Source organism: Petaurus breviceps, unplaced genomic scaffold, assembly GCF_028583685.1.
Source record: "Petaurus breviceps papuanus isolate PSGF00001 unplaced genomic scaffold, PetGlider_PUasm1.0 79, whole genome shotgun sequence".
Taxonomy (NCBI): Eukaryota; Metazoa; Chordata; class Mammalia; order Diprotodontia; family Petauridae; genus Petaurus; species Petaurus breviceps.
Window position 1 is genome coordinate 14,813,273 of NW_027186523.1, and position 15,802 is coordinate 14,829,074.

Below are 15,802 nucleotides of genomic sequence, written 5' to 3' on the forward strand. Positions count from 1 at the left end.
ACACACACACACACACACACACACACACACACACACACACACACACAACTAGCCACGTGACCTTGGGCAAGTTACTTAATCCCAACTGCCCTCCAAAAAAGCAAAAATAAAGAAATATTAGAATCCTTTTTGTCTCCATTTTGAAACTAATTTAACTATAGGAATACACAAATGCCTTCCTCTTGCAGCATGGCCGTAAGAAAAGTAAAGGATGGTGATGTTGTTTTTGTCTGAACAAAATGAGAAAGTATTGTGGCAATGTATTAAAAACTGTTCACTTTAAATCTTGATATATTAGAGCAGAATTTAGTTCAAAGATTCTCTTTTGATATCTTCTTAAACACAAATATTTTACAATTATCTGATTATGTGAATTAAATGTACTAAGACAACAATATTTTTGTCCATGTGGTGATTAAAACCTCCCCATATTCCAACTACTCAAATAACACAGTATATTTAGGCTTACTATGTTTGCTGAATATATTACCTAGAGTTAATGTTTTATAACAAGGCATAGATAAGAGAATCAAGTTTTTCTGCTTAGAAATGACTTTTTTAAAAAACAGATTTCTAATAAGTGAAAATTGTGTCCATAGCGTATTATATTCAACTATTATTTTACTACAAATGATAGTCAGACCAGTATTTTGACCCAGCGTACAAAACAGCCCCAGACCTGAAGCAAGGACAACTAGTGGAAGATAAATTCAGGAGTCATTCTAAGGGCTATCTGCTATCTATTTTCTAATGGTATTAAGATTCTTACTTCTTCCAAACTACCCATGTGGACAAAGTAACCAAAGAAACATGGGCTGGATGAGAGTACTATTAGGTGAATTCATACACAGTTCAACAGTCAAAGAATATTAAGGTCAGCATAAAGTTATCTCTGGTGAAATATCACAAGGATTTGTCTTGGACCTATCTAGTTTACTACATTTATCAATGCCTTGGATACAATCATAGAAAGCATAATTACAAAATCTACAAATTTCACAGAATCAGAAAGGTGAGTTAATACAGTAGAAAGAACCAAAGATTCAAAGTTACCTCTACAAGACAGTGCATTAAATGAAAACCAGCAATATTATATTCAGCTAGGATTTGTGTAGATTGCTATACTTAAGTTATAAAAAAAGTCAATTACACATCAAATTCAGAGTATAAAAGACCTAGATTGGTCATGTGAAAAAAAAAAAAGCCTTTATTTTTTACTCTTTAATGACTTAATGAGTAAAGAATGTATTGCAGCTTCGGTTCATGCAATTAGATACATTAATCCAGAATATCCACAATCCAGAAGAAAGAGGTACAGAGTATAATAGTAGTCTGCACCAATCAGCAGACATCTGGAATACTTCGTTGAGCTTCAAGCATATTTTAATGAATGGCAGTGTAAAGGGTGGGTTTTGGGGGGAAAGGGGGGAAGTAACCAGTATGACAAGGGGTCTAGAAACCATGTCCTATTAAGAACATGAAATATTTGGCCTGAAAGAAGATACAAGAAGGCATAACAGCAGTCTTCAAAAAACTAAAAGACTGCTACTCTGACAAAGGATGAAATTTGTTCTGGGACATACCAGAACAGAGATGTCTATTTAGGTATCCAATGATGGACTGTGCGGTTGTGCCATTAAATAATAAGCTCTGTATCACTGGAGTTATATAAGCAGAGGTTAAATGACCATTTGTCAGGAAATCTGTACTAAGTACTTCCAAAATGGGTGAGAATGATGAGGATGATCTCTAGGTCTATTCCACCCTATCTTATATTATACCAGTTGTAACAATTCTCTTTCCCTGAATTAATATCATATGCTGAAATCGGATAGTAAAAAAAATTAAAAGCAAGCACATTCAACCAGAAGAAATTAGCACATGCCTGTTCAATATCTGTAGGTAATTTATATACCTGTACCAGATTAAAATTTAAGCTCCTAGAAAATAAGAACTAGCTTCAATAATGCTCTATATAGCAACATAGTATTTTGGAAGCATTATGTCAACTGTCAAAACCCAATGAGAACCTTTCCCAAAAATAAATATCAGTTCTCATATGGCATTGGGTCTTTCATGTGCTCTCTATACAGCTGTAACAAATATTATTCATCTGCATTCTAGTGGACTGGAGATATATAAATAACATGGTGGATAGTGTTGGACTTGGTTCAAATCTTCCCTCAAACCCTCTCTAGTTGAGTGACTCTGGGCAAATCACTTAACCTCTCTGGGTGCCTCCTGTGCAAAATAGGGACAATAATATCACATATCTCACAGGACTTTTGTGAGGATCAAATGAGATTAACTACATAAAAGGGCTTTACAGACCTTAAAGGACTATATAAATGCTAGAACATTTTTGTAACCTTCGCACCAACCACAGTCTACTACATATAGAAGACACTTAATAAGTGTCTTAAACAGAATTTATTGTTAAAAATCAATTATGTGGCCCCATTTTCCCCTACTTTTTAATATGAAAATATGTATTTTGGTTCAAAATAATACAAAATGTAGTCTCTGATTAAAAACTAATGAAATACACCAATGATCTCTGATATCTGATATCCAAAACATACAGGCAACTAACAGAAATATAGAAGACAAAAAGCCATTCTCCAATAGATAAGTGGTCAAAGAATATTAACAAGTAGTTCTCAGAGATTTGCAAACTCTTTTACAACTATGTGAAAGAAGGCTCCAAATCACAGTATCACAACCAACAAATTAGCAATTATGACAAAAAGAGGAATAGTCAATGCTGTCAAGGTTGCAGAAAGACAGGCACATTAATTCACTGTTGGTAGAGCTGTGAATTGGTCAAACCACTGGGAAAAGAAATTTGGAAAGCAAATAAAGTGACTAAAAATGTCCATAACCTCATACCCAGAGATTCCATTACTAGACATTTACCTCAAAGAATAAATGATAAAAAGTTATCAAATATACCAAATATTTATAGCACCACTTTTTTTTGTAATAGCAAAGAACTGGAAACAGAATCCATTAGCTGGAGGAATGGCTAATTAAGCTGTCATACATGAACATAATGGATTATTACTATACTGTAAGAAAACATGGATATAGTGAATACAGGGAAGCAGGGGAAGATTCCTATGAACTCATGCAAAATGAAGTAAGCAGAACCAGAAAAATAATATAGACAATGACTACAACAATGTAAATGGAAAGAATAACAACAAAAGAACCAAAACTCACTGCTACAAAACTATAAATACCAAACTTAACCACAGAGTGGAAAAGGCACCTTTCTCTTTTTCCTTACAAAGGCTAAATTCTACAGCTGTGGAACATGCACATTATGTCATACTTTTTAGAAAATCTGTTAGTTTGGCTAACCTGTTTTTTCCCTCTTTTTCATGCTTTGCTATACGGGATGATTCTCTAGGAGGGGAGTAAAGTGGACAGAATGGGAAATGTAGGTGATATAAAAACAAAAGATATCAAAAAATTTTAAGAACTAATTAAATCTAAAACGTGACCATTTTTAAATCACCCAATATAAAACCACTTAATACTATAAAATGCATTTTGAGATTCCTTTTCAAAATTTACAAAAGCCCTGGATGTTCAAAGGCAGAGGCTTATAGGATCAGAGGTTAGAGCTAGAAGGGACTTTCAGAGGACCACTAAGTCAAATATTTTCTTTTTACATATGAAAAAAATGAGGCCCTGAATAGTTAAGTGATTTGCTAAAGTCACACAGGTAAAATGGTAGATATGGGATTTGAATTCTGGTCCTCTGCTACTAAACTGGTTGAACACCTTGAATTTCCTCTAGCAAATACAGACAGAGTCCATAACTTTCATTTCTCTCCAGTCTCTCCCATTTGCAGTCCTTTTCTCATTAAAAACACTCATTTATATCTCTTGTGCTGATTCGGTGGCCTCCCTGGTCTATCCTAAGGGCCACTTAAAACCACAATTCCTACTATTATAAACAGAGGTGAGGACAGGAAAGCCCCCCCTTCCTTTAATAATACCTGACAGTAACCACATGAAACTTTCCTGTTCACTGATAACTTCTTTATTGCCTCTTCCCTCCCACCAAAAAATTAATTACTGTAGCTACACTGCCTACAGGTGGTAGCATGTTAATCTTTTATAGCTCTACGTGTTAATGCAATGCTAAAACTTTTGACATTTGGATCCAAATTGAAGACTTTTCTGTACATATGAGAAGGTTAAGTACTATATCCCATCAGTTCTCCAGAATACATTCCCTTGGGATTTGGGAGGGGCTCCTCTAACATAGTTTACATAGTAGTCTACAAGTAATTTGCTTAGCAAATTAAGGAACTTCTCAAGTCAATGTCAAGGTATTGAGTCCAAAATTCATAAATCTGAACTACTACTCTAGATGCCTTTATATTGTACCGGCATCTGACATTGATATGGATAATCCAAAATAGAAATAATGAAAGTAAATCTACTGTATCAAGTGCAGTTAGAAAAGAGAAAGGGATAAGGCTATACAAAGAAAAGTAAAAGCAAATAAGTAACAGTTAAAGTGACAGAAAACAAAATGCTATTCCCAATTTAAATGAGAGAATCAAAACTGAATAGAAATGGAAGAAATAAGCCACAAAGTAAAAACCACAATACTCGCCAGACTCTAAAACAAACAAAATCTCCTATAGTTTCATAGTCAAACATGAGTTCTTAAAAGTATGACATAAAAAATTTCCTGGTATTTTAAGGAATCACCTGCAATCAGCCCCTTTTCCATAAGTTTTTTTCAGTGGCATCGTGATTTAACATTTAAGTATGTGCTCCAATATAAATTCTCAACTCCTGAGAAACATTTGAAAATCACCTGTTTTGTCTCTCAATATTCTGTAGCTCCCTGTGGTCCCTTTTCAGGTGTTTGGTCAAAGACGTAAAGTATTCTTTTAACAGGTTCTGGAAAGGCTGTTGCTTCTCTGGGCTGATTATTTCACTAGGAGGAAAACTCAAGTTAAACTTCTCTGCAGCACCTTTCACTTTCCTTGGTACCAATCCAGCAATATCATCCCCACAATGCCTGCAAAAGCTAATCACCACAGACACATGAGTGTGGGATTCCCGGTCAGCATTAATAATGTTTTTCAGCTGTTCATAGATTAAGGACAGACCTTCTTTGTCAGTGAAAATCCCCACTATGGTCAATTCTGCAATGAAACGCAAGTCAGTTCTTAGTTTGGTAATGTTAGGAGTTTTCTCCTCTTTTCTTGCTTCAAAATGTTTTTTCCAAACCTGAAGCAAAGATGGGGCGAAGTCAGCATAGCGCTGGTGAAAGAGAGAGCACAAGTGCACAGCACAGTTTACATCAGAAATTTTTAGCTTAGCTTCCACAATAGAAGCAACAGCTTCTGCAATGTATTTGCTTAAATTGAGGCCATTGAAATCATGGGACAAGGAGTCTCTCTGTTGCTCCGTAATAGTTTTCAATTTCTTGACAAAAGCTGTATTTTTCTTCAAACTTGAGTCCAATTTGCTAAAGAAATTCTCCTCCGGTCGGTTGTCTGGTGCGTTTTGGTTTTTGCTTCGGAGGTCCTTCCTTGCTTGATGTCGTTCCCATGCTTCCTGATGAAGCTGATGGGATTCTTCTTTCTCTCTACATAAAAACAAAACAAATAATATCTTGTGTTAGAATGAGTCATTTATAAATCATATATCATAAAAACAGCACTCTCATAATTTAAGCCCAGAAGCTCAAGCAGAAATTACTGAACTAAAATGGCAGTATGAGCTTTATTTAACCAAGGCACTTGCATTAATGTTGGTATTCTTTCCAAAAATGTAAATGTTAACTTTCACTATTTTGAATATTTTGAGAATTGTCTTATGTGATCAAATGAAGAATATATTCATTTTATTTGCTGAAAGCACTAATTTTGGGTGATAAGGCATTGTAAGGAACCAAATTAAATTCAAAATGATCTTAAGTTGGGAAAGTAGATAAAGTCAGATATAATAATGTTTATATTAGAATATTAATTATATTTAATAATTAAAATATTAATTATATTAATAAATAAAAATAGTAATGGACAATTAGGGGATAAAATATCTCTGAAGGAAAATTCTTGGCTTCAAGGGTTGGGCTAGATAACCTTCAAAGTTCCTTTAATCTATAGTCCTATGACTGGGTTTGTTAAAAATAGTGGGCAAGACCATTTTCCTCCACAAGGTCCTACTTCAATGCCTCCTTGTGGCATAGTTAGGTAATCCTAGGTTTCTAAAGGCTATGCAAGCAAAGTACAAGATCTGTCAAATGAGGATTAACAGTGTTTTTTTAAAAATCCACAAAATCTTTAACAAAATAGATAAAACAGAGGACTCACAAGTTAAATTTAAGCCAACAATATAATACTATAGTTAAAAAGTAACAAACTAAAAGATGAATCAATAAAAATGTAGAAACCATACACCCTCTATTCCACAGTGGTCAAAGTGTTTAAAGAAGTAACTTGGCTGATCTGAAATGCCCAAAATTCGAAAGCAGACAAAAAATCTGGAAAGGAACCACAGTACGTCAATAGGAATTATTAAAAGTCCTACCATACTACCAAAGGCTAATGAACAATATATAAATGGCCTCTATCAGAAGCAGTACAATGGAAAGACAAGAGCATGCCTGGGTTGGAAGTCCAAGATCTACTATTAACTACCTGCATGACCTCAAAACTAAGTTTCTTCATCTATAAAATGAGTCCTTTCCAGATGTGAATCCTTAAGAAACCCTTAAAAAATGAAACAGCATAAGGCAACATATCCATTGTTAAGTGCATAATTTTTAAAATCTGCTTTTCACATGAGTTGATGACATTTATACTCCCAAGACAGTTTTTGACAAATAGCTATGTGCCATTAATAATACAAAGAAAATTGGAACACAAATTCAGAAAATCCTTGGGACTCAAGGTTTTAAATATTCTTAGGCCAATTACTGCTGCCTTGATTCCAGGGGACACCCTGCTTGTTAAAGAAAGGTGCTATGATGTGTTCAGAAAAAGTGCTAAATTTTCTGCTCAAGAAAGTTTTTAAAGGTTTCTATTTGATAGAATCAGAAAAAACTAAAAGAACAGTAGGAAATGAACTGCTTTACAAAGTGTGCAATTTTCCCCAATGATTTTTCCTAATACTTTTCTATATTTGGAGATCTCTAAAACTTGTAACCTGGAAGCTTTTGATACTACTATCTTTCCCCTCCCATAGATAATTCCTCCTCCTTAAGCCTCAAAGACACTGAATTCTCTTAGCTCTCTTGCCCATTTAACTCCTTTGTTTCTCATCTCCTCACCATTTAGAGTAGGGGCTCCCCCAGAGTTCTATCTTTGGGCCAATTCTCTATGTACTCCCAGTAATCCTACCATTTAGAGTAGGGGCTCCCCCAGTTCTATCTTTGGGCCAATTCTCTATGTACTCCCAGTAATCCTACTCATTTCCATGGCTTCAATTACCACCTCTCCAAGTGCCTAAGGCACATCTTCACCTAGGTGTCTCACTTATAATTCAAATTCAGATTCAAATCCAAGTTCATCTTTTTCTTCCAACCAACTCTTCCTGCTGACTTCATGATTTCTGTAGGTGCTGACACTATTCATACAGTCTTTCTTTTGGTAACCTCAAGGTAAACTCAACTTTTCCCTCCTTCCTTGCCTCTAAGATCCTTTGAAATGATGATTCCAGCTTTTGCTACCTCTCCTCTCTATTTCCACAGTCATGAACCCAGTTCAGAGTCTTTAATTCTTTTCTATTCGTCTGATTAGAATAGTTTCCTAACAGTTCTTTCCACTTCTATCCACCTTCATACCATTACAAGGATAACATTTGTTAAGCATAGATCTGGTCATGTCATTCCCGGGTTCAAGAATCCACAGGGCTCCCTACTGCCTACCAGTTAAATTTCCTTTTCCTGACATGCAAATACCTTTGCAACATCAATCCACCCTAACTTTCCAGGCTTATCTTACATTACTACATTTTATGCATGCTATACTCCAGTCAAATGAGTTAATTCTGCCCCACCAAATGTCAATTGTAGTGATATGTTTGTGCTCACTTCCCATCTTTGATATCCCACCGGGCAACAAACTTTCCACTAACACTTCCTATAGCATTCCATTTCAAAATGAATACGCACATGAGTATCAGTATCACAACTACCTGGACTTAGCCTCCTATTATAAGCTCCTTGAGAGCAGCTACCATTACAGTGTATGAACTTTTTATCTCCCTGGAACCTACCAAAGTATTCTATTTTTTTTTTTTAAAGCAATCGGGGTTAAGTAACCTGCTCAAGGTTACACGGCCAGTTATTTCTGGGTGTGGTACTGAGTATCTGAGCCCGGATTTGATCCAGGTCATCCTGACACTGGAGCCGGTGCTCTTACTCGCTGAGCCACCTGGCCGCCCCTAAGCAATTGGGGTTAAGTAACTTGCTCAAGGTTACACGGCCAGGTGTTTCTGGGTGGGTGCTGAGTGTCTGAGCCCGGGATTCGATCTCCAGGTCTTCTCAACACTGGAGCCGGTGCTCTTACTCGCTGTGCTACCTGGCCGCCCCAAAGTACTCTAGATGTTTACTTTATTGATTTCACCAATTTTGAAACTGGGAAAGCTACTCCAACAAGTTAATTTATTTTAATCATAAAAGAGGTGAACACGATATCTTATCACTTAAACAAACAGTGAGTTTTGCTTCATCTTACTGCCCTATGCAAAACACTCTACTCACTCAATGTGTTTTTAGAATATATTAACTAAATAGATTCACACTAAAGAACAGATTAATAATTGATGACTTGCCAAATATTCCCCCAATTCAAAAGATAAAGTCAAAACTTATTCTAAAGATAATAATTTCATTTTAATTTTTTTAAACTCGTTATTCCTTCAAAAAGAAAATCAGAAAAACATCTGGGAGCACAAGAACAGTCCAGTGACCTCTCAGGTCCTTTGCTTCTCTGAATATCTAATTCTATACAGAAATCAATAAAACACTCCTTACTTCAGCTGAGCAGCTGCTTCTTCTTGCTGACGTTTCTCCCGTTCTTCTTGCTTCTTTCTCTCTTCCTCTTCGAGCTTCTTCTTTTCTTCCTCTTCTCGTCTCTTTAATTCTTCCTCAGCTTTGACCTTCTCTTCCTCTTTTTTCTTCCGCTCCTTGTCCTCTTTTTTTCGTTTGTCTTCCTCCAATTTTTTCTTCTTATCCTCAGGCACTTTAACTACATCTCTCTTGGTGGTAAGTTTGACATCATCTTTTGTTTTTTCCCTGCTATTTACTGGTCGCCTTTCACTACACTCCTTTTCTTTGTTATTTAATAAAGATTCTTTTTCTTCCATACTTGTTGACTTTTTGCGCTCAGCTGGCATTATGTTATCCAGGAAAATCTGCAAAAATAAAAGACCATCAGTACTTTAAGTCTGTTATTTTCCTTAGCAATGTGTAGTATGCCTTTTTTCCTAAAAAAGAATTACAACTTGAAAGCCAGTTAAAATTAAATATTAATCAATTTGTATAAAACTAAAGTATATGCTGTGATAATTTTAACCCTTTTATCACTATCTACATGCCTTTCAAAATTTTTTAAATATCTTCCTTCATTCAAACATTTCATAAATATTTACAAAAGTAGTTTACACAATATTCCTCAGAAGCATTTTATACCTCCAGAAAATAAAGTATAGATGGTTTGTCCAACATTATATGAAGCCATGAAAAGACTGTAAGATTCCTACTTTTTACTTCACTGATATAATCAATAGGTCATATTAACTACTACAAGAAAAAATGATCTGAGTAAAACATTAAAACCAAATTTCTCCAAGCATCACAATAAAGAAACTTTTCATGAGGTAGAATATCTTTTTTTGGTTGATACTCTACAACAGTGGGTCTTAACCTGTGGCCTATGAATTTGTTTTGTGGTTTTCTAAAATATTTTGATAACTGTATTTCAATATAGTTGGTTTTCCTTTGCAATTCTATGTATTTTTTTATGCATTTAAAAACAAAGAAGGAAAGGGGAGAGAAGACTGAAATCACTATAATGTGAAGGCAAAAATCTAGCCATAAGATACAATTATAACACTAAGAGGCAGTTTGCTGTAACAGATAAAGAGACTGCCTTAGAATCAGGAAGAACAAGGAAGACCTCAGGAAACTCTACATTTGAGTTCTGCCTACAACAAATAATGACTATGTGACTCTAGGCAAGTAAATCTTTCAATACCCAGTCAATCATTCTTCAAAGTGAAAGCCAAATTCAGGTACTTATTTTACATACATATGAAAAAAAATGCCAAGATGCATTTAAGGAAGAGTAATATTACAAATATTCTAAAAGTGTGCCTTAAAAGTTGCACATGAAATTTTCAAAGTGTTTTAAAGTTCAGATTGAACAAAGAATAATGCAAAGTATTTATCAAACAAAATATTTTCAATAAATGTTTATGACATTAATTACAATTTCATGTTCTTCATGAATTACTTCATCTGTTGAGGGACACGAGGTAAATGTTGATACCATTGTTTCTCCATGCTCCTTTCTGATTCTTTCCTCTTCCTTCCAATTTTCTTGGCCTATGTAGCCTAACAGAGCTAAGTTCTCTTAGTCCAGAATCATAATTTACTGTTTTATTTTAATTCCTTTAAATACAGATGCACAGAAGTAAATGTACCAAATCAGCAACATTTAGCTATCTGGAAATGCAGTTGCCAATTCTTATAATTCTTAAAAATAACTGCTTTAATAGGGAGTTTTAATAGATAGCTCTTAACACATTACCTTAAAAGCAAACAATAATATTCAGGGCTCTGACATCAGACTGAGTTAAGTTCTGAACATGGTTCCTAACTTTATAATGAATGAAACTCAACATTGCTTGTTTCAATAAAATGTACTTAGCAACTGACACCTGGGTGTAAGATCAAACTAAACCTGAACAAGCATTTAAGAGTTGCATTTTGTTCATACTAAATTATTTTCAAAATATTACTATCTCTACAGTATTCAAACAATTTGAAATACCCTCTGCCTTTTGAGTAGATCTCCTGTGAAAGATTTAAAGGAGGACAAAGGCAACTGGAGGGATGGGAAGGTATTTGATATTGCACCAACAAAGGAGCACTCACACAACCTATGGATTATGGATCAATTACTACTTTGAAGCAAATAGCAATGTCAACACAGGATTTAATGTTTATTAAATTCTAATATTTATTAATTCTAATTTTGCATCCAAACAGATACCACTTGATTTCTGTTTGGGTATGAACAAGTGACAGAAACATCAAAAATTTAGCACATTAAGTTACAAAGATGAAATTTAGAGTTCATTCTTCTTCTTAAAAAATAATAAAATCTATCAATTACAAATCTATCATTTCCAAAAATAAACTCTATCAGGGACATTTATAAAGAGAAATCCTTTATGCTTTAATAGCCTTGCAAACGGTATGCATATTTGTATAGTATTAGAAAAAGAAGTTTGGGGGCAGCTAGGTGACGCAGTGAATAGAGCACTGGCCCTGAAGTCAGGAGGACCTGAGTTCAAATCTAGCCTCAGACACTTAATACTTACTAGCCCTGTGACCTTGGGCAAGTCACTTAACCCCAATTGCCCTGCCTTCCCCCCTTCAAAAAGAAAAAAAAAAGAAGTTTCTCTATTAAATCTTTAATCTTAAAAATATGGAACCAACCCCCTCTATGTCCAGGAAAGACATCACTGTCCATCTGTCTTTACCCTAATTGAATATAAGCTACCAAAGGCCAAAGACTGATTAGCTTGTGTGTGACAGTGTGTGTGCACATACATACATATATACACATATATATAATATATATGGAAACATACATGTATATATACACATATATCTTCAGGGCTTAGCTCAGTGGTTGGCAAATAACCATTTAATATATAAGAATAATTATAATTTAATTATATCAAATAATTTCAAAATATTATGATTTAATAATATTTAGTAAACACTTTTCATTCACTTGTCCCAGTGCTTTAAATTAATATTTAAAATGAGTCATTAGCAAATTAACCTACCACAAAAAGTTCAGATAAAAACACAATTATCTATATAAACCAGATGGTCTACAGAATTTTTTAAACACAATAAAAGTTTAATCAAACTTTTTCTGTTACTGGAAGGGATGTTGGAAATCAACTTGTCAAACTCCTTCAATTTTAGCACAGGAAATAAAGACCCAGGGAAGTTAAAAGATGATTAAAGTGAGTTAAAGGTGCAGTGCCACAACTAGAACCTCGGTCTCCTGACTTCCTATCCTCTTTCCACTATAACAATTTATCTTCCATATTTAGAAAGCCAAGTGAAGAAAAGTCTACTTGACCCAAACCAAGTGTTGTTTTAACGTTTTAGCTTAAAAGTTCAACTATATACTACATTACTTTTGATATAATGCTGAAATTATTCTAAAATTCTGTAATTCACTACTTGGATCAGGTATAAATGCTGGAAAAGTTTACAATAAGTATTAAAAATAAAGTAAAAGTGTTAAATCTTTTTTATTGAAGCAACAGAATGACCATGAAACATTGCCGAAGAGTTCCCCATTCACAAAGGCAGTTCAGAACAGTGGAAAGAGGACTAGAATTGGAGTTGGGATCTGGGTTCAATTCCTGCCTCTGCTTCTACTACTTGTGTGAAATTATACATGTTACTTAACCTCTTGGGGCCTCAGTTTCTTTACAAAGGGTTGAATTAAATGGCTGTTTTATCTCTAAATCTGTGATCCTGATACCACTATTATCCAAGTCACCCAGAAATGTATTTCATATCTGATTTCTAATAAAGTATTTGAAAAGGCAGGATTTCCATTTGTTGTGAGAAGGCAGCCTAAAGTAATGGAAAAAGCATTGGTCTGAAAATCAGAGGACCTGAGTTCAATTCCCAGCTCAGAGACACTTACTAGCTAGTTGTCTGACCCTGGGAAATGTTGCTAAACCTCTCTGTGCCTCGCTTTCCTCATCTGTAAAATGGGGATAATAATTGAGGCAAGCACTTCAAAACATTTAAGTGCTGTATCAAAGTGAGGTATTATCAACTGTGGATAGGGAAGTCTTCGAACATATTCATTGATTAACATTTGGAAGCGGTTACTTAGCTAGCAGTCCCCCAACAGCACAAAGCACCGGACTACCCACTTCTCTATACTGAACAAAGAGAATGTGATAGGTATCATTTTCCTTTTGAGAGCTAATAAATAGATTACAGGTCAAAATATAAAATTAGTACTCTAAGAATACTCTTTAAGTCAATAAGAGAATATTGGTTTGCCCTTCGCTCCAATGTTTTTCAAGCTTCTACCAGTCTAAAGAGTATTATTGTACACAAGCCCAACAAATCTGCTTCCTGTCCATAATTTCTATTTTTTAAAGAATAACAGCAGTCACAAGAGTTTGAGTGTGTGTGTGCAAGTTTCACCAACCTTTACTGCAATACGAAGGTCTATAGAGATAAAATGGACCTAACCTAAGTTAACCAAAAACTCCAACACTTAACAGAAGAAAAAATCCACAGTAGATAAAAAGGGTGAGTCTATTAGATTTACTTTCGATTCTCGAGAGTTAATACGTATAGCTCACTTTTACCCTCATGGGCCAATAAAGGCAAAAAAACTAAAGGATAAAAGTAGTACATAAAGAGTCTTCTTGGACAGACAACTTCACTTGGCCCTGCTGTGACAGACCTTAAGACTACGAGTCTCGTGGAGGCCTTCAGCAGGGCACGGTGGAGAAGGGAGCCCGCCAGCCAGAAGGCTCTAAAGAAGTTAAACCCAAATGACACTTCCACGGGACCCTGCACACACCCAAGTCTCTGTCCCACGCGCGCCGGCTGCCCACAGCCCCGCTCACGGCTCTCTGCGGTCTCTCTCTCTTCCTCGTCCCACCTCTGGCCCCGGCAAACTTTCCTTTCCTACACTCCTCTAACACCTCGCTTCACTCGTGGCCCCAGGCTCCCCAGCCACAGGACATACGCAGCTCCACCCGCTCACACGCCCGCTGCACACCTCATGCTCACCCCGCACCGATGCTCCTCCAAGCACCGCTCGCCCCCAACACTCCCCAAAAAACGAAAATTGCCCCTTAACTCTCCCCCCTCCCGGTCCCACGCCCCCCAACTCCCTCGGACCTCTCCACCTCCAGCCCTCGGCCCAGCCCCAGCTCCAAGGGGCGCGCACCCCCTCCTTCTCCTCCGGTGGGCGGAGGCCGGGGGAGGGTGACCCCGTCGCCTCCGTCCCTTCCTCGGTCCCCACAGGGAGCTAAGGTATGGGGGGGGGAGGCGCCTCCTTCGCGTCCCCCCCCCCCGCCCTCCCCCCCCGCCCGCCCCAGGGAGCTGGGAGGGCAGGTTTCCCTCCCTCTAGCCCGCGACTCCTGCCTCAGGAGCTGAGGGTGAATGTGGCGAGGGAAGACGTTCCGTCCCCAGCACTCACCTCTCGCCTGTTGTCAACATCAGCCCCGGGTTTCCCAGCACCAACTCTACCGCTCTGGCTCTCCTCTCTCCCCTCCCCCCCTCACCTATCTCCCTGACGAGGACCCGCCTTCCCCTCAGCTCCCCCTCCCTCCCCCCGCCCGCTGGCCCTCCCGCCCGCCACTCACCAACGCGGACCCGAACTGCGGGTGGGGGCGGGGCGAAGGGAGGTGGAAGAAGAAGCTGTCCTCCCGATTGCCTGAACGAAAGTCTCCCGGCCCTCCAGCTTGCGGGTGGTTGCTGCCACCCGCTCCTTGATTCCTGGATGGCGACCTCCAGATTCTCTACGGAGATCAGAACCACCCCACCCTGACAAGTTTAAGCTGCTGACTGGGAGGGGTCGAGGGGGAGACAAGTGGGCTTTTTAGACAGGCGGCGTCCGGGACAACCTCCTCCACCTCTCTCCACCCACTACCACCTCCTCAACCGGGGGCCCTAGCAAAGGAAAGGAGGAGCGTTCTGACGGCCGGGAGACAGGAAGTGGGTTGGTGACCAGGAAAGGGAGAGAGCAGGAAAGAGAAATACGCAGGCGCAGCCTCACCTAAGGAGGGGGTGAGAACTGGGACATGAGGCCCTGGATGGGAGGAGCCAAGAGCAGCTACGGAAACACGTTGGAGACAAAGTTAACGATAGTTTGACAGCATTGTAAGGGTTAAGGTTTTGAGAAGAAAGTTTGGTGATGGTCGTGTGAGAAGAAAGATTCGGGCTTTGGGAAGGGAGTCGAACATAGCAGATACTGTAATAGATTTAGCTACCTAAGGATTCGAAGGGAAAGGGGGCAGCGAAAATAAAGGAATTTTTTAATCTTTACCCAAAAAACCCTCCAATCTTCCAAATAGGAGTCTCAATTCCCACGCCATTCTTGGAAAGAACCAGGTTAAAGTTTGTTTCCGAAAAATTCCCATGAGAACTCCCTGGCCTATTGAGCATGCTCACGTCACCCCCTAACTTTTGAAAACCTTTACATCACCTAACCAATGTCCTGATTTCACTGTAGACAAGAGGAAGCGAAACATCTTGTTACGAGTGTTGGAATGCCTTATGAACGCACCTTTCTCTGTTTTCAGTTCTTCACTTAATGGTGGGATTTCCAGCCTTTTGAGTGTTGCAATATAATATTAAATTTCCCAACAAATCCTCTCCCTTTTATTAAAAGTGCTGTGTACTTAAAATGATCTTGTTCTCCAATCAAAAAGGAAAACACCAGCTATGATGCTTTTGAATTTCTTTGGATCTTTCCATCATGCAAAAAACAGGCAGTTTTCAGATGAAGAAATTAAGGATAGCTATAGT

The 15,802-nt window shown here is 37.6% G+C and overlaps 1 protein-coding gene across 8 annotated transcripts in view; it reads right to left on the reverse strand.

Annotated features, from left to right (window-relative positions):
• Positions 1-15,446, reverse strand: part of UPF2 (UPF2 regulator of nonsense mediated mRNA decay) — a 200,541-nt gene extending 185,095 nt beyond the window's left edge. For 5 of the 8 annotated variants that reach the window (XM_069106399.1, XM_069106401.1, XM_069106393.1 and 2 more), the window contains exons 1-3: positions 14,472-14,599; positions 9,017-9,396; positions 4,841-5,620 (exon numbers count right to left, since the gene is read on the reverse strand). In XM_069106399.1, the coding sequence (XP_068962500.1) occupies positions 4,841-5,620; positions 9,017-9,378 (1,142 nt within the window). In that variant the 5' untranslated portion in view covers positions 9,379-9,396; positions 14,472-14,599. Of the gene's footprint in view, positions 1-4,840; positions 5,621-9,016; positions 9,397-14,170; positions 14,333-14,471; positions 14,600-14,637; positions 14,789-15,320 lie in introns of those variants that run through there. The other 3 variants (XM_069106395.1, XM_069106396.1, XM_069106394.1) reach the window with 3 other exon arrangements.
• Between the last annotated feature and the right edge of the window lie 356 nt (positions 15,447-15,802).